The sequence below is a fragment of the Mobula hypostoma genome, chromosome 6, assembly GCF_963921235.1.
Source record: "Mobula hypostoma chromosome 6, sMobHyp1.1, whole genome shotgun sequence".
Lineage (NCBI taxonomy): Eukaryota > Metazoa > Chordata > Chondrichthyes > Myliobatiformes > Myliobatidae > Mobula > Mobula hypostoma.
This window is the reverse complement of record NC_086102.1, coordinates 86717667-86733416: the sequence shown is the minus strand read 5'-3', so window position 1 is coordinate 86733416 and position 15750 is coordinate 86717667. Positions and strand designations below refer to the sequence as shown.

General features: G+C 38.4%; 1 protein-coding gene across 5 annotated transcripts in view; it reads left to right on the top strand.

The window, feature by feature from the left end:
• LOC134348174 (leucine-rich repeat-containing protein 63-like) overlaps positions 1–15750 on the top strand; it is a 97842-nt gene that overhangs the window by 50747 nt on the left and 31345 nt on the right. For all 5 annotated transcript variants that reach the window (XM_063051153.1, XM_063051152.1, XM_063051150.1 and 2 more), the window contains exons 6-7: positions 5218–5316; positions 10396–10532. In XM_063051153.1, coding sequence (XP_062907223.1) covers positions 5218–5316; positions 10396–10532 — 236 coding nt within the window. The remainder of the gene's footprint in view (positions 1–5217; positions 5317–10395; positions 10533–15750) is intronic.

Below are 15750 nucleotides of genomic sequence, written 5' to 3'. Positions count from 1 at the left end.
GAAATTACTAGGCTTACCTATAGCCCTCTATTTTTCTAAGCTCCATGTACCTATCCAGAAGTCTCTTAAAAGACCCTATCGTATTCCCCTCCACCACCGTTGCCAGCAGCCCATTCCAAGCACTCACCACACTCTGACTAAAAAATTTAGCCCTGACATCTCCTCTGTACCTACTCCCCAGCACCTTAAATCTGTGTCCTCTTGTGGCAACCATTTCAGCCCTGGGAAAAAGCCTCCGACTATCCACACAATCAATGCCTCGCATCATCTTATACACCTCTATCAGGTCACCTCTCATCCTCCGTTGCTCCAAGGAGAAAAGGCCGAGTTCACTCAAGCTATTCTCATAAGGCATGCTCCCCAATCCAGGCAACATCCTTGTAAGTCCTGGTTCTCTTGGTTTTCTTTATGTTGTGGCTTTCTGTAAGGAGACAAATCTCAAGGTTATACATACTTTGATAATAAATCAAATCAAATCAAGTTTAAGTATTATTCAACCTTACATAGACACAGCGAAGGAAGGAGTGTTTCTCTGGGGTCTAGGTGCAAAACATACAAAATAGCACATTAAAAATAGCGAGCAAAGAGCATATTCATGCGGAAAAAAGTATATATATAGCCCAAGACCCTGAGCGACATACCCTGCAACTGATGGTACCAGTCTCCCAGCAGTGCACAGATGCACGCAACCAGCCTGTCATTCCACCGCTCGAACATGGGAGGACAGCACTGACGAGAGAGACCAACCCTCAGCCAAACACAGATGTCATGCTGTGCCATCTCCGGCGTCCCCTCACCTGGTCTGCAGCAGCAGGTAAGCCCATAGCTCGAGGCCTAGTCCTCAATACGACCAAGGCTACACAGCTTCCATGTCGTCTGTCATTCCATCAAACAAGGGTAACAAGCCTGCTGCAACTTACATTATCAATGTCCAACTGAGTCTTGTGATTGCAAGTGAAATGTCTGAGACAAACTCACATGGTCATACTGCACGTCGCCTTCATGCACCAACTCTGATGCCTTCAAGTAGCATGCAGAAACACAGTCTACAGCCAGGTCAGTTCCTCCGACTCCAATCTGGCTCCTTCTCTAACATCCCAGCTGGCCCCTTCGACAGCTCAGCTGGCTCTGCTGCTAACACCAGTCCGGCTACTCCAGTCAACAAACAGTTGACTAATAGAGTAGCCCTGCAGTACCCTAAGTTCTTGAAGTAGAATTGTCTTGCAATCATAAAAAGCATACTTAAAGAAAGAAAAAGCACCTTTGTTTGGCCCCTGAGAGGCCACTGCGTGCAATGCAGCGTCATCTTACTGGAAGTTTGAACTTTGAACTTCATTCAACACAGCTGATCTTCTAGCGAGAATCTAGTTCCCTTCACCTCACAGTATATTTTATACTTTTTTAAACACAAAGACAACAATACATGATAAACTATGGTTTCAATAATCATCTATCATTTTAGCATTTTGAATACAGGTAATTTTGCAGAATTGCATATTTACAACAGTAGCACATCTCACCTAACAGAACCTTTGAATACTCAAATACTGGTGGTTGGGCCGAAAGCTTCTGAGCACAAGTTCCAGCACCAAAAATATACATCTTTTGTCACAGTGTTGAGAGATGGCTCCCTGACTATACATCCAGGAACAATATTAAGTGACAAAGCAGACTTGTCCTAAACTATACATTAAGTGGCAGATATCCACCTTTAACAATGTGTTTAAACAGAAGATGGCTACTTAAAGCCTTCCCTAATTTCATCCTGAAGTTTTCAATACCACTAATTAACATGAACCTTCATCTTTCATTATGTGGTTTCAGCTGTACGGAATCTGAATGTCCTACACCCAGTGATTGATGTCAGTGATCCCGAAACATCAGTTAAAAGTTAAATTGTGAAAAAGTTCCACTTTCTGAAGACTGATTCTCACTTTAATGAGTATCTATTATGCTATCCATTATTTCATTACTCCAGAGTAATCCTTAACAACAAATGCTGCAGAAGACCCTTATGACCGCTTCTCCATTCAATAAGGTCATTGTTTTACCTCAGTTATTCGCCCCTCCACTAACCAAACTTGTGAGCAGGTTAATCCCTTCGGGAATTTCATTGGTACCAGAAATGATACTGAAGGGAAAAATAAAATGAAACAATTGTGACAATCCTGAACCACTAGAGAGAGAAAATAAGAAAACTGGTTAGAGACTGACTTCATTTACAAGATGAACCACAATATCAGGCACATTTGAGTAAGGATCATTTGAAATGGATGTCCTGCACATACAGTTAGGAAAAATGTACGGTGTAACCCTCTCAATCAGTCAATATTCAGTCTGTTTGCTCCCAGTTTTAACTGAAATTTACTCTCTTGTTGATTAGGATCATGGTTTGTCTGCCAGAAATGATATGTAACACACACAAAATGCTGGAAGAACTCAGCAGGTCTGGCAGCATCTGTGGAAAGAAATGGAGAATTGTTGCTTTGGGCTGAGATCATTCACCCTGCCTGATCTGCTGGGTTCCTCCAGCATTTTTGTGTGTTAATCTGGATTTTCAGCTTCTGCAGAATCTCTTGTGTTTATGATTTGCTGCCAGGAATACTAATGTCAACACAAAATGGCAAAATTCCAGCAGAGCAGTCTGTTTTCAATTCTTAAGATCATGAATATCTGCAAAATTAGCACTTCTTTTTGAAAACTATCAGCTTATCTTTCTGTGGAAGAAAACATCACAGTTGTCATTGTAGTAAATCACCACAACTAATTGTTCCAACCTTGTATGTAATTCCCCTGAGTTGGCTTCTGATCTCAAAATCATTTTGTCTTAATATGCGGATGAAGTAGTGTGACTATTTTTTCTGCTGTTTAATTTTGTTGATCATTAATATACCTCTGACTTACAGTCACTTATGTTCCACGAGCCTAAACGTATTGACCCTTAGTTCTTGCACACTTTCAAATGTTCTCTCATATACAGAGTTGCTTATTAAAAGGATATATACAGTATAATGTTTATTACCTTCTATTTCTCATAGAAATTACAGCTTTCCAAAATGATGTACATATGTACTTCTAAATTAACTTGAATATGCCTTGTACTCTCATTCTATTGTCAGCTTCCATTTGGCATTTTGAGGATGATCTTTAAAGAGTGAACAAAATAAAGGAAGTTTTATTGCAATCGTATAGGACCTTATGAGATCATACCTGCAGTATTAAGTACAGTTTTGGTCTCAGGATGCTGAAGAATGATGTACTTGCTATTGGGAAAGTGCAGTAAGCATTCACCATACTGGTTTTGCAATGACACGGTCTTGCTACAGGGAACTTGCAGAAATACACCATTGTTAAAATGTAATTTGTTGCCTTTAATTCTGTTCCTGTTACCTGGCTTTCTTGCACCAAACTTCAAAAAATTTTGTTTCTCAAACTATTGGATTTGGAAACATCTCACCATCTTTAGTTATAAATTTACAATGTCACAGACCTGCAATATTGTACTCCTTAAATTTAATATTTTTATCCGAATCTAGAATTCATTTTCTGTTGGCCATTTCCAAAGGCTTCTACAATTTTTTAGGCAAATTAAATATTCAAATCTTATTGTGAGTTCCACTATCTTTGTTGTGAATTCAGAGCTATTACTAATGTAGAAACTCAAAGAAAATACAAATACGTGAAGTAATACGATAATGAGCATCTCAGCAATATATAAAATGTCTCTTGTGCTTATGCTTCTGGAAGCACTGTTATTGTTAACTGAAGTCCCTTGGGAATTAAAATAGAACGTGATGACATTTGACTTTAATTACAATTAGATTTGAAACTTGTCAAAATAAAATGTTCTTGTAAGTGATTTTTTTTATTGCCAGGTAAATCATAATCATACGTTTTGCCCGGTAGTATCTGATGTTGCTCCATCATCAATAATGATAAATATGTTCACTATAAGTAGGGTTACAATCAAAGGAAAAGGGAGAAGCGGATCAGGCTTGATGTAATGGTGGAGCAGTCTTAATGGGCCAAATGGTCTAATTCTGCTCTCATATCTTATCGTCTTATGATCTAAAATTTAAAAAAACCTGAAAATGCTGGAAATCTGAAATACAAATAGAAAATGCTGGAAATGCTCAAGCAGCATGTGTGGAAAGTGAAACGATTAACATTCCAGGTCAAAGACCCTTCTTCGGAACTAGGAAATAGAGAACAACAAATTAGTTTTTAATAGGAGAGAAGGTGGGGCAAGGATCAGTAGAACAAAGGAAATATCTTTGATCAAGTGTATTCAGAAGGTTTAATATGGACAGTTACAAGCACATTAAACTTTTCTCTCTATATATTGTGCTTTACGCAGCAAAGCTCTAGGACATTACAAGTAGATTGCAATACCAGCTTGCTGATGAATCATCATAGTATAGTTGTCAATTGTTGGCAAACAGTCAGTACAATCCATATTTTAATACTTCAGTGGCAGTTTCAAGAGTACATTAAGGTGGTTGTATATTACAATTTATCTTAGGATATGGCAAAGCAACTAAGCCACTTGGGTGGTTGTTTGTCCATATCCTATCTCCATTTGTCGAAGGCAGGTTAGGTGTGAGCTGTACATTTGTAATATGCTTTTATCTTTCATGATTTGGACCTCTGTTTTCAGTGAGTAAATTCACATACTTATATTGCCACTTTTACAGACACACGCAAGTATTTTTTTTAACTTGGCATAATCAAAGTCTTGAACAGGCTTAAGGTTTTATAATGGGTGAATGGAAATATTTCTGATAAAACTGCATAAAATAAACCCAGTGTTGTATTATAGTCGTTCTAACTGAAATGCGATTCAGTCCTTAGTGATCAGGCTCATGTCATAAGTTCACTACATTTTCCTATCCAACCCTATTCTCACGTTTCATTTTGTTACTAGAAGAATAATTCACAGATAGAATGGTTGATGTGAATGACGTGTGCATCAATTCACAACAGCTTCATATTTTAGTTATAATGTACAATTGAAAAACTTCTTTTCCAGCAGCTTTTTAACCATGCTTCAGAACGTTTCTTAAGGCAATATACTGCATATCTAAAACATCTACATGGTTTGATAACAATGTCTTTTTCAAAATACAGTAGCTGTATCATTTTGCAACAATGTAATTACTTTATTAAATTGTTGAACGTAATTTTCTCATCCGTTTTTCTTCATGTGTTTTATTTTAGGGATTTTTTATTCATCAGCTTCCTGACCTGACAAGGCTCACTTTCACCTTAAAGTATCTGAACCTGTCATTCAATAACTTTCGGGTCATTCCAAATGAGGTGAGAACAATTTACTAAGTAATCTATACATTGAATTTTTCAGGTCTGAGTGTTATGAGTTTTGTAGTAAAGTTCCTCTTGGCTAATTGCCATGCCTAGATTAATAATCAAAATATCATCATTAAAGATGCTGTAAACATGAATGAAATAAAACAAATAGTGTCTTATTACGCAATAGGTACTGTACTTTCAAATTTGGTAAGAGTTTATAGTGTAGTCAATCTTTAACATTGTTATGTTAGCTGATATACCAACTCTTTTTCAAAGAATAAAAATGAAAACAAAAATAAAGCTACATAAAACTCTTGGCCCAAAGAAATTTAAAAAATCTTTAGAAACAACTAGCTGGAACTCATCAAGGTCAGTGGATGAGTAGAAAAAACAAATGTCTTAAATTTTGCCATGGCAGAGAGGAAGTGGATGCTGTCATTTGCTGAACTAACTCTTACTAGACTGAAGTAATTAAAAAGTAGACATAATAAAGGCCTCACTGATAACACTGGACAACAATTTTTTTCAAAAGTGTTGCTTGCTCTGAATTTTTTTTGTTTATGATAGACTGCTTGAAGAAGACACAAATATAATTTCAGACTACTTGTATCACATAGGAATTTGGAGAAACAACAAATTAACTTTTATTGAAAATAATGTGTTTAATTGCATAATGGTGCTGATACTTTGCAATAGTTCAACTCAGTTAAAAATATTTTGTTAATGATTTTCATTTGTATTCAGTGTCTGAGGCTTCTTGCTTAAGTGTCCAACAATAATTTGCCGGCATTGATGGATTCCAGTTGCCCTGGTATCTTTTCTCCATGACCGCAATGTCCTGGTGAAACCTTTCACCATGCTCATCACTAACAGCACCAAGATTTTCAGGGAAGAAGTCTAAATGGGAATGCAGAAAATGAATCTTTAGTGACATGTTGCATTTCATGGTTTTATATGCTTGAAGCATGCTTTCAACCAGCTGCATGTAGTTTGGTGCTCTGTAGATGCCAAGAAAAATTTCAGCAACTTCCTTGAATGCCTTCCATGTGATTTTCTCTGGTCCCACCAGAAATTCTTCAAATTGCCTGTCGTTGATGACCTGTTTGATTTGTGGACCAACAAAAATGCTTTCCTTAATCTTGGCATCAGTTATTCTGGGAAGCATCTGTCTCAAATATCAAAATCCTTCATAGATATTTTTGTGCCTGGTGATAGCAAATTCCATCCTTACAGTCCTGAACCCAATAATTATTACTAAAACCTGCCCTGCCATGCAGAGTCACGCTGCCTAAGCATGCCTGGACAAGATAGGAAACTTTCCAGCTTACATTGTAGGCAACATTTTAATTGACTTGAATTATGAATTGAAATAATAAACAGAAGTTTATTTAAAAAATGGTGCATGATAGGGAAATTTCATGATGATTTTCATGATCAGTAGCCCAAAATTCGTAAGATACACCTAAAGTTATTCAGGAAGCAAAATCTTTGTTGTCCAGTGTATTCTGGTATTCAGAGATTATTTCCAAATAAGAAGTTATTTGTAGAGTACTATTTGATAAGGCAGAAGAATCAACAAAGGATTATAAAAATTGTCTGTGCCCAAGAAATTGAGTTGCCCAAGCTCAGTGTGTGACTTGAACTGGCTATAATTGGTGTGAAATAACCCGATATGGCAACAAAAGCAAAGGAATGACATCAGAGGCATGTCCTCATTTGAGAGAAAAGGGGAGAGCCGGTGCCCCATGTAGCCTTGGGCCAGAGTGAGGGGTGGACATAGGAAGGCCTGATGAACCAAAGCCAACAGGGTCGAATTATAATGGTGCAGAACTGCTAAAGGAAAAGAATAATAATGAAGGTTTTCAGAGGTTGAACAGTGATAACTTAGGAGACTAACAAGTAAGAACTCCGGGGAAACCAACATTGCAAGGAAGACCCCCATGCCGGGGGCAAGGAGAAGAGGATCAATCATTCGGCCAGTGGGAGATTCCCTGTTTGGTGTTGTGAGAGGGGTACTGGTCCAAAGGAAAAACAGCATTCCAGAATTGTTGATCCATAGTCAATATAATTTATGTGGAGATTTGCATTTAATATAAAAAAAATTGATTAAGTTGCTAGTTTGAATTAATTAGGATTTGTGCTGTTAATTACCCAACTTAAGTTAGCTGACCGGGATAAGTGTTAACAAGTCCTAAGGTAACCTGTTTTTGCTTTTCTTTGTTAATAATCCAAATCTGAAGTAGCTTTTCAACTATTTTGCTTGAGAAAGATGATATGAAATATTTCTGATACAATAGAAATTACATGATAGAACATAGAACAGTACAGCACTGTACAGACCCCATAGCCCATGATGTTGTGCCGACCCTTTAGCCTAGGATCATTTTAATCCTTCCCTCCTACATTACTCTGCATTCTTCTTCCACCCATATGCCTAAGAGTCTCTTAAATGTCTCCAATATATCTGCCTCTACTACTATCCCTAGCACCTATCACCTATATATAGCACTTATTAGATTCGAAGCACCTAAGACTCTCTGTGTAAAATACTTACCTTTGACATCCCCCTTATACTTTCCTCCAAACACCTCAAAGTTATGCCCCTCACACTAGCCATTTCTGCCTTTGGAAAAAGTCTCTGGCTATCCACCCTATCCATGCCTCTTATCATCTTGCACATCTCCATCAAGTCACATTTCATCCTCCTTCACTCCAAAGAGAAAAACCCTACCATGCTCAATGTATCTTCAAAAGACATGCTCACTAATCCAGGCATCATCCTGGCAAATCTCCTCTGCATCCTCTCTAAAGCTTCCACATACTTAGTATAATGAGGCGAACAGAACTGAATTCAATACTCCAAGTGTAGTCTGACCAGAGTTTTATAGAGCTGCAACATCATTTCATGGCCCTTGAGCTCAGTGCCCCGACTAATGAAGGCCAACACACTATACTTTTCCTAACCCTTTATAAACGTGCTACAACATTGAAGAATCTGTAGACATAGACCACAAGATCCCTCTGTTCCTCCACACTGTTAAAAATCCTGCCATTACCTCTATATTCTGACTTCAAGTTTGACCTTCCAAAGTAAATCACTTCACACTTTTCCATGTTGAACTCCATCTGCCACTTCTTAGCCCAGCTCTGCATCCTACCGATGTCCCATTGTAGCCAACGACAACCTTTTACACTATCCACACCACCACCAGCCTTTGTATCGTCTTCAAACTTACTACTCACGCTTTCACTTCCTCATCTGTCATTTAATAAAAATCACAAAGAACTGGGATTCCAGAATAGATCCCTGCAGAACACCACTGGCCACTGATTTCCAGGAAGAATATGCTCCATCTACTTCCGGCCTCTGCTTCAGTGGGCAAGCCAATTCTGAATCCAAGCAGTCAAGTTACCCTGGATCCCATGCAACCTGACTTTCTGAATGAGCCTACCATGGGGAACCATGTCAAACACCTTACTAAAATTAGTATACACGTCATCCACTGCTGTATCTTAATAAAATTGTTTTGTCACATCAGTCAAGTTCATGAGGCACGACCTGCCTGTTACAAAACCATGCTGACTATTCCTAATCAGGTTATGTTTCTATAAATGCTTGTAAGTCCTATCACTAAGAATCGTATCCAGTAGTTTGTCCACCACTGACATAAGGCTCACTAGTCTATAAATCCACAGTTATCTCGATCATCTTTCTTGAAAAAGGATTATTATTTGCCGCCCTCCAATCTTCTAGTGCTACTCCTGCGGCCGGGGGTGGCGGCGGGGTGGCGTAAAATTTATTGCCAAAGGCACAGCCGTATAACCTGCCCAGCCCTGGGGACTTATCTATCATAATGTTTTTCAAAGTTTTCAGCACATGCTTGACACTAACATTGACATGTTTCAGCATATCAGCTTGTTCTATGCTGACCTTATATTCATCAAGGTCCCCCTCCTCCATGAATACTGAAGCAAAGTATTCATTAAGGACCGACCCTACCTCCCTCAACTCCAGGAAGATGTTTCTGTTTTCATCATTGATTGTTTCTACTCTAGTCATTCTGCTGTTCTTCATGTACGTGTAGAATATCCTGAGGTTTTCCTTAGTCCCTTCTCATGACCCCTTCTAGCTCTCCTAACTCTATTATTAAACTCCTTTCACACTACCTTGTAACTGTTTGTGGCCCTGTTTGATCCTTGCTTCCTAACCTTAATTAGTTTTCTTTATCCCTCTTGACTAGAAGGTTCCATATCACTTGTCAATCATGATTCCTTAATTCTCCCATTCTTTCCTTGGCTCAATGGGAAAAACCTATCAAGAACCCTGTCTAAGTACTCCCTAAACAACCTCCACTTTTCTGTTGTACAGTTCTCTGAGTGCATCCGTTCCAAATTACACTCCCAAGTTCCTACTGAACAGCATCAAAATTTATTCTTCCCAATTAAATCCTTTCCCATACCGTCTGCTTTGATTCCTGTCCAAGGCTATAGTAAAGGTTAGGGAGTTGTGGTCACTGTCTCCGAAATGCTCACCCATCTGATTATGCAAGATATTTAAGCAGTTAAAATATCAGTAAAAATTGTAGTTGATTGGAAGATTTTTGGTTTCACAGAATTTGTTACCTCATGCTATAAACTAGCTTTAAATTATTTGGTTTTCCAAGAGAACATTTTGCCAGAAGAAGTGGAAGGTTTCTATTCAAAACTGATTATTTTGTTATTTTCATCATGATGAGGTCACTCTTTCATTGCTTTGCTTTGGCAGGATAAGAAAAATAAAGCAGAATGCACATCAGAAAGTGAAACTTATCATGCCTGGAAAGAGAAAATGTTTGGCCATAATGATTTTATGTCTGTTCTCTTGTGGCTTTTCCGTTCTTTATATTGAGTTTTGCAGACTATTATACCTAATTCTAATAATCCATCTTCTACAGACATATTCCCAGCATTTATTATACTTCTCTCTCTTGGCTTATTTCATAGCTTGATTATTACCAAGTGTTACCATTTTGACAGAAACTGTTGTTGAACTTCAAAACATTTTAAAAATGTGCAATATGTTTTCATATTGTCTGTTTTTTCCTCAAGATTTATCAATTCTCCTGCCTTGAAATGTTGAATTTAAGAGATAATCCAATTACAGAAATTTCTCCTGATATTGAGAAATTGACCAACCTGAGAATTTTTAACATTTCTTTCTGCATCGTTTCAATTCTACCTGTTGGGTAAGAAGATCCAAATTTCTTACAGAATCTAATATTAACATTTCAAAGTGCACGTGTCATGATTAAAATTAAGTTTTGAGTGTGTGATTGAATCTAAGTATTTGGGTGGCATTAGACTTCCAACATTCACTTTCCCAAATATCAGGCCAAAGGCATTTCTCACTACAAAAATATGATTTACATTTGCATTTACAATAGATTTATGAACTTGAGATACAAAGGTTACTATTCTGAAAGCATATGGAAACACTGCAGGTCTTCCAGGAATTCCAGTCCTTGGGGCAGCACTTAGTTTTTAATCTGTAAACTGTTATCTGTTGACTGATAAAGTTTGGGGCACAGGAAATTAGACTTGCAATAATCTCGGGGTGGGGGGGGTGATAGGTGAACATCCTTAATCCAATTTACTCATAATCTTGTGTTAAAGATATATTGAAGTGGCTGTTGGAGGTGGGGTGGGTATTTGTGCTGTTCCCCACTTTGCCAAAACCTTAATGATGATCTCATTTTCCATTTATGTGGCAGATTTTTTTCCTTCAATCTTTCCAGGGCATTCCTTTTTCTGCTATTTACGCAATTACAACAATAAATTAATTTTCTACTGTATTACTGACAATGTTTGATTCGTAAACTTTGCCCATGCTGTCATTAGGCTGGTACTGTATGAGCAAATCTGTTAGCCATTGAATTTGTTGAGCAGATGCTAATTGTAATCTGACTGGTTTTGAGTACACTGCATGGACTCATTAACACTATAATTTAGAGACTCATTAACACTATAATTAGTGGCGTTGCACTTCAGCACAAAAATAAGGAGCATCCTAATGAGCTTCATTACATGGTGTACTGTATATTGTTGTATCACGGACCCAAGTCAGGAGCAAAAGATATAGCTGAAGGCCATTTCCACAAACTGTGAAGTATTTTGTTGTTCAGCTGTGCAATTTTGTCATCAATTGATAGTTTAACTGAATTTGCGGTTATTTATTTATGTATTTGAACCGAGAGTATAGTTAAATAAGATTTTTGTCATCAATCAGGATTTTTTGATATCTTCCTCCCACCTCTGAGAAAGCATCCAAATATGAAATGCTTGCTTTAAAGGAATCAAAGTCTCAGCATAGATAGAGGGCTATCTAAAATTGGTATGCTGAAGATGGTGATAGATACTTCTAGCAAATGCTTACAATATCTGAACTGGTTTTCTGTAGTTAGTTATTTAGCGAGGGATTTGAGCTGAGGGCATAGTTAACATAAGTAAGATCTTTACCGTGATTCAAGATGCATTTTTTCTTTCTAGGTCTATGCAAGACTCTAGGGATATATAGCATAATAACAATACATTTTTCACCTTTGCACAACAGCCTTATTTTCTAGTGCTTAGCCGGTTGCATTGTTTAAAAAAAATGTGGCCAAGTCTCAAAAAATTGTAAAGGTTAATTGAATAATTATTAGTCAAATCTTGGCCTATATTATTTTATTTATTTAGTTATTTAGAGATATAGCATGGTAACAGGCTGTATGTCTACCAATCCATACTTCTTTGGAATGTGAAAGGTTTTTAATTTTATGACTAGAATCATTTACATTTTCCTTGGAACTATTCATTATAAGATTTTATTTCTGATGTTATTTAATAAAATTCATAGATATGTTGAACCTCTACATATGAAGTGGATGGCTGAAAACGAATACAGTCCTGGGGTGGATCATGGAAAAGGATCTGGGCGATTGTAAGGATGACTTGCAGCAGACTGAAAAGTTTGAGCATATAGATATTAAGGAAGAGGATGTGCTGGAGCTTTTGGAAAGCATCAAGTTGGATAAGTCACCGAGACCGGATGAGATGTACCCCAGGCTACTGTGGGAAGTGAGGGAGGAGATTGCTGAGCCTCTAGCGATGATCTTTTCATCATCAATGAGGACGGGAGAGGTTCCAGAGGATTGGAAGGTTGCGGATATTGTTCCCTTATTCAAGAAAGGGAGTAGAGATAGCCCAGGAAATTATAGACCAGTGAGACTTACTTCAGTGGTTGGTAAGTTGATGGAGAAGATCCTGAGAAGCAGGATTTATGAACATTTGTAGAGGCATAATATGATTAGGAATAGTCAGCAAGGCTTTGTCAAAGGCAGGTCGTGCCTTATGAGCCTGATTGAATTTTTTGAAAATGTGACTAAACACATTGATGAGGGTAGAGCCATAAATGTAGTGTATATGGATTTTAGCAAGGCATTTGATAAGGTACCCCATGCCAGGCTTACTAGGAAAGTAAGGAGGCATGGGATCCAAGGGGACATTGCTTGGTGGATCCAGAACTGGCTTGCCCACAGAAAGCAAAGAGTGGTTGTAGGCGGGTCATATTCTGCATGGAGGTTGGTGACCAGTGGTGTGCCTCAGGGGTCTGTTCTGGGACCTCTACTCTTTGGGATTTTTATAAATGACCTGGATGAGGAAGTGGAGGGATGAGTTAGTAAATTTGCTGATGACACAAAGGTTGGGGGTGTTGTGGATAGTGTGGAAGGCTGTCAGAGGTTACAGTGGGACATTGATAGGATGCAAAACTGGGCTGAGTAGTAGCAGATGGAGTTCAACCTAGATAAGTGTGAGGTGGTTCATTTTGGTAGGTCAAATATGATGGCAGAATATAGCATTAATGGTAGTTGTGGCAGTGCGGAGGCTCAGAGGGATCTTGGGGACACTCAAAGCTGCTGCGCAGGTTGACTCTGTGGTTAAGGAGGCATACGGAGCATTGGCCTTCATCAATCTTGGGATTGAATTGAAGAGCCGAGAGGTAATGTTGCAGCTATATAGGACCCTGGCCAGACCCCACTTGGAGTACTGTGCTCAGTTCTGGTCGCCTCACTACCAGAAGGACGTGGAAACCATAGAAAGAGTGCAGAGGAGATTTGCAAGGATGTTGCCTGGATTGGGAGCATGCCTTATGAGAATAGGTTGTGTGAACTTGGCCTTTTCTCCTTGGAGCGATGAAGAATGAGAGGTGACCTGATAGAGGTGTACAAGATAATGAGAGGCATTGATCGTGTGGATAGTGAGAGGTTTTTTTCCCGGGGCTGAAATGGCTAGCACAAGAGGGCACAGTTTTAAGGTGCTTAGAAGCAGGTACAGAGGAGATGTCAGGGGTAAGTTTTTTATGCAGAGAGTGGTGAGTGCATAGAATGGGTTGCCGGTAGTGGTGGAGGTGGAAATGATAGGGACTTTTAAGAGACTCCTGGATGGATGTATGGAGCTTAGAAAAATAGAGGGCTATGGGTACACCTAGGTAGTTCTAAGGTAAGGACCTGTTCGGCACAGCTTTGTGGGCCGAAGGGCCTGTATTGTGCTGTAGGTTTTCTGTGTTTTTCTGTTTCTATGGGCCATAACTAACCTTGCTTCAAGATATCCTGCAACCATACACTTTTTCAGTCTGATTCTTCCTCCTTCATATCTTACTTATGTGTTTGTTCTGAATGTTATTCTTCCCAAGGAATTAAATGTTTTCTAAATGTATTTCCCACTACAAATTCTACATTGGATGTACATTGGTGGATGATTTTTCAGAGGGATTTGTTGATTAAGTTGCACCTAAGAACTTACAATTTAAATTATTCTAGTTATAAAATTGGACAGAATTGACTGTAGAAGCCTGTTGAAAGTTGGAAAATAAACTTTTGGGTCTAAAATGTAGTGCTGATATCAACAGCAGAGTGCATGAGGGTCAAGAACATGACTACCCTGCATGCCATAGGGTAAGCTTGCTGAATTTAGTCAGTTCTGTTGGCTAATTGGTTGTTAGGAATGGCATAAATAATGGTTGCAAATAGAAGTTGAGTGACAGCCAGCTGTTGTGCAATAAATATTTTGGTAATACTGTAAATAGTTGTTTAAGCATTCTTTGTTTAGATAATTCATTACAGGTAATAAGTAAAAGTGCAAGTCTCACTAAAGTAAAAACAAAATCGATACATATTTATTCCTGGGCTCCCAGTTTTTCTTTCGATTAGTTATTTTTGAAGTTACAAAACGTAAGTAGTGACGAGTTAGTTTTAAAACGAACCCGAGATGCCTATTTACTGGTTGAAGCGCAGCACGTCACTTTCCTTCTTCGCAAGGGGAGAGAGAGAGAGAAACAATCAAGTAAAAAAAAAGGCCAGCTCGTGTTTCTTTGGAAAAGGAGAGAGATAGTCAAGTTAAAAGAACTGCAGAACCCGGACAAAATTCATGGGTTCATAAACATTGAATATAATAATAATATAGTCATTGTGATAATAATAATAAATAAATAAAAGTAAAAAGCAGAAATGGCTGGGTACATTGGAAGGATGAAAAGTCTGATAACGATGAGAGTGACATAGGACTGGGTAACCTTGAAGCTTACAATATGAAAACTAACAGGAGACAAGCAAAACGGCTTACACCAGAAGTGAACGGCAAATTAATTAAAATGGAATTGGACACTGGCTCAGCTCTTTCAGTCATTACACAAGATGAATTTGGCATTTCAAAGGTACTGAAGATATACAGCTAAGAACTTACACTGAAGAAAAGATAGCTCCTCTGTGAATGACATTCCTAACAGTGAAATACAATATCCAACAAGCCATATTGGGTATGTGTTAAATACAGGAAGGCCAGCATTGTGGGGCCATGATTGGCTGAGACAAATACAACTTGATTGGAGATTCATCCATCATTTGCATACTGAATCCCCTGCAATAGTCAACTGAAAGCAAATTAAGAAAGGTACTGGATGATGCCAGAGCAGTGTTCATGGATGAGATTGGAAAACTCAAGAGTAAAATAGTGCTAAATGAAAATGCCATACCCAAGTTACAAAGCCTCGTCCTGTTCCTCATATCATCCGTAATAAAGTAGCCAGTGAGCTTGATCGCATGGAGGTTGGAGGAATTCTTTCCAAGGTTGAGTGGAGCCCATGGACGATGGCAGTGGTCCCAGTAGCCAAGAAGAATGGGTCTTTCAGAATCTGTCATGATTTTAAGGTCACCATTAATCCAGTACTGAAAGTAGATCAATACTCTCTGCCCAGGATAGACGATATCTTTGCAAACCTTTATGGAGGAAAACACTTCAGCAAAGTTGACTGAGCTGAGGCCTACCTACCGATGGAGATGAAAGAAGAGTCCAAAGTGTTTCTCACCATAAGCACTCACTCAGGGTTTTATGACTTTTATAGGCTGATTTTCAGAGTAGGATCGGCAC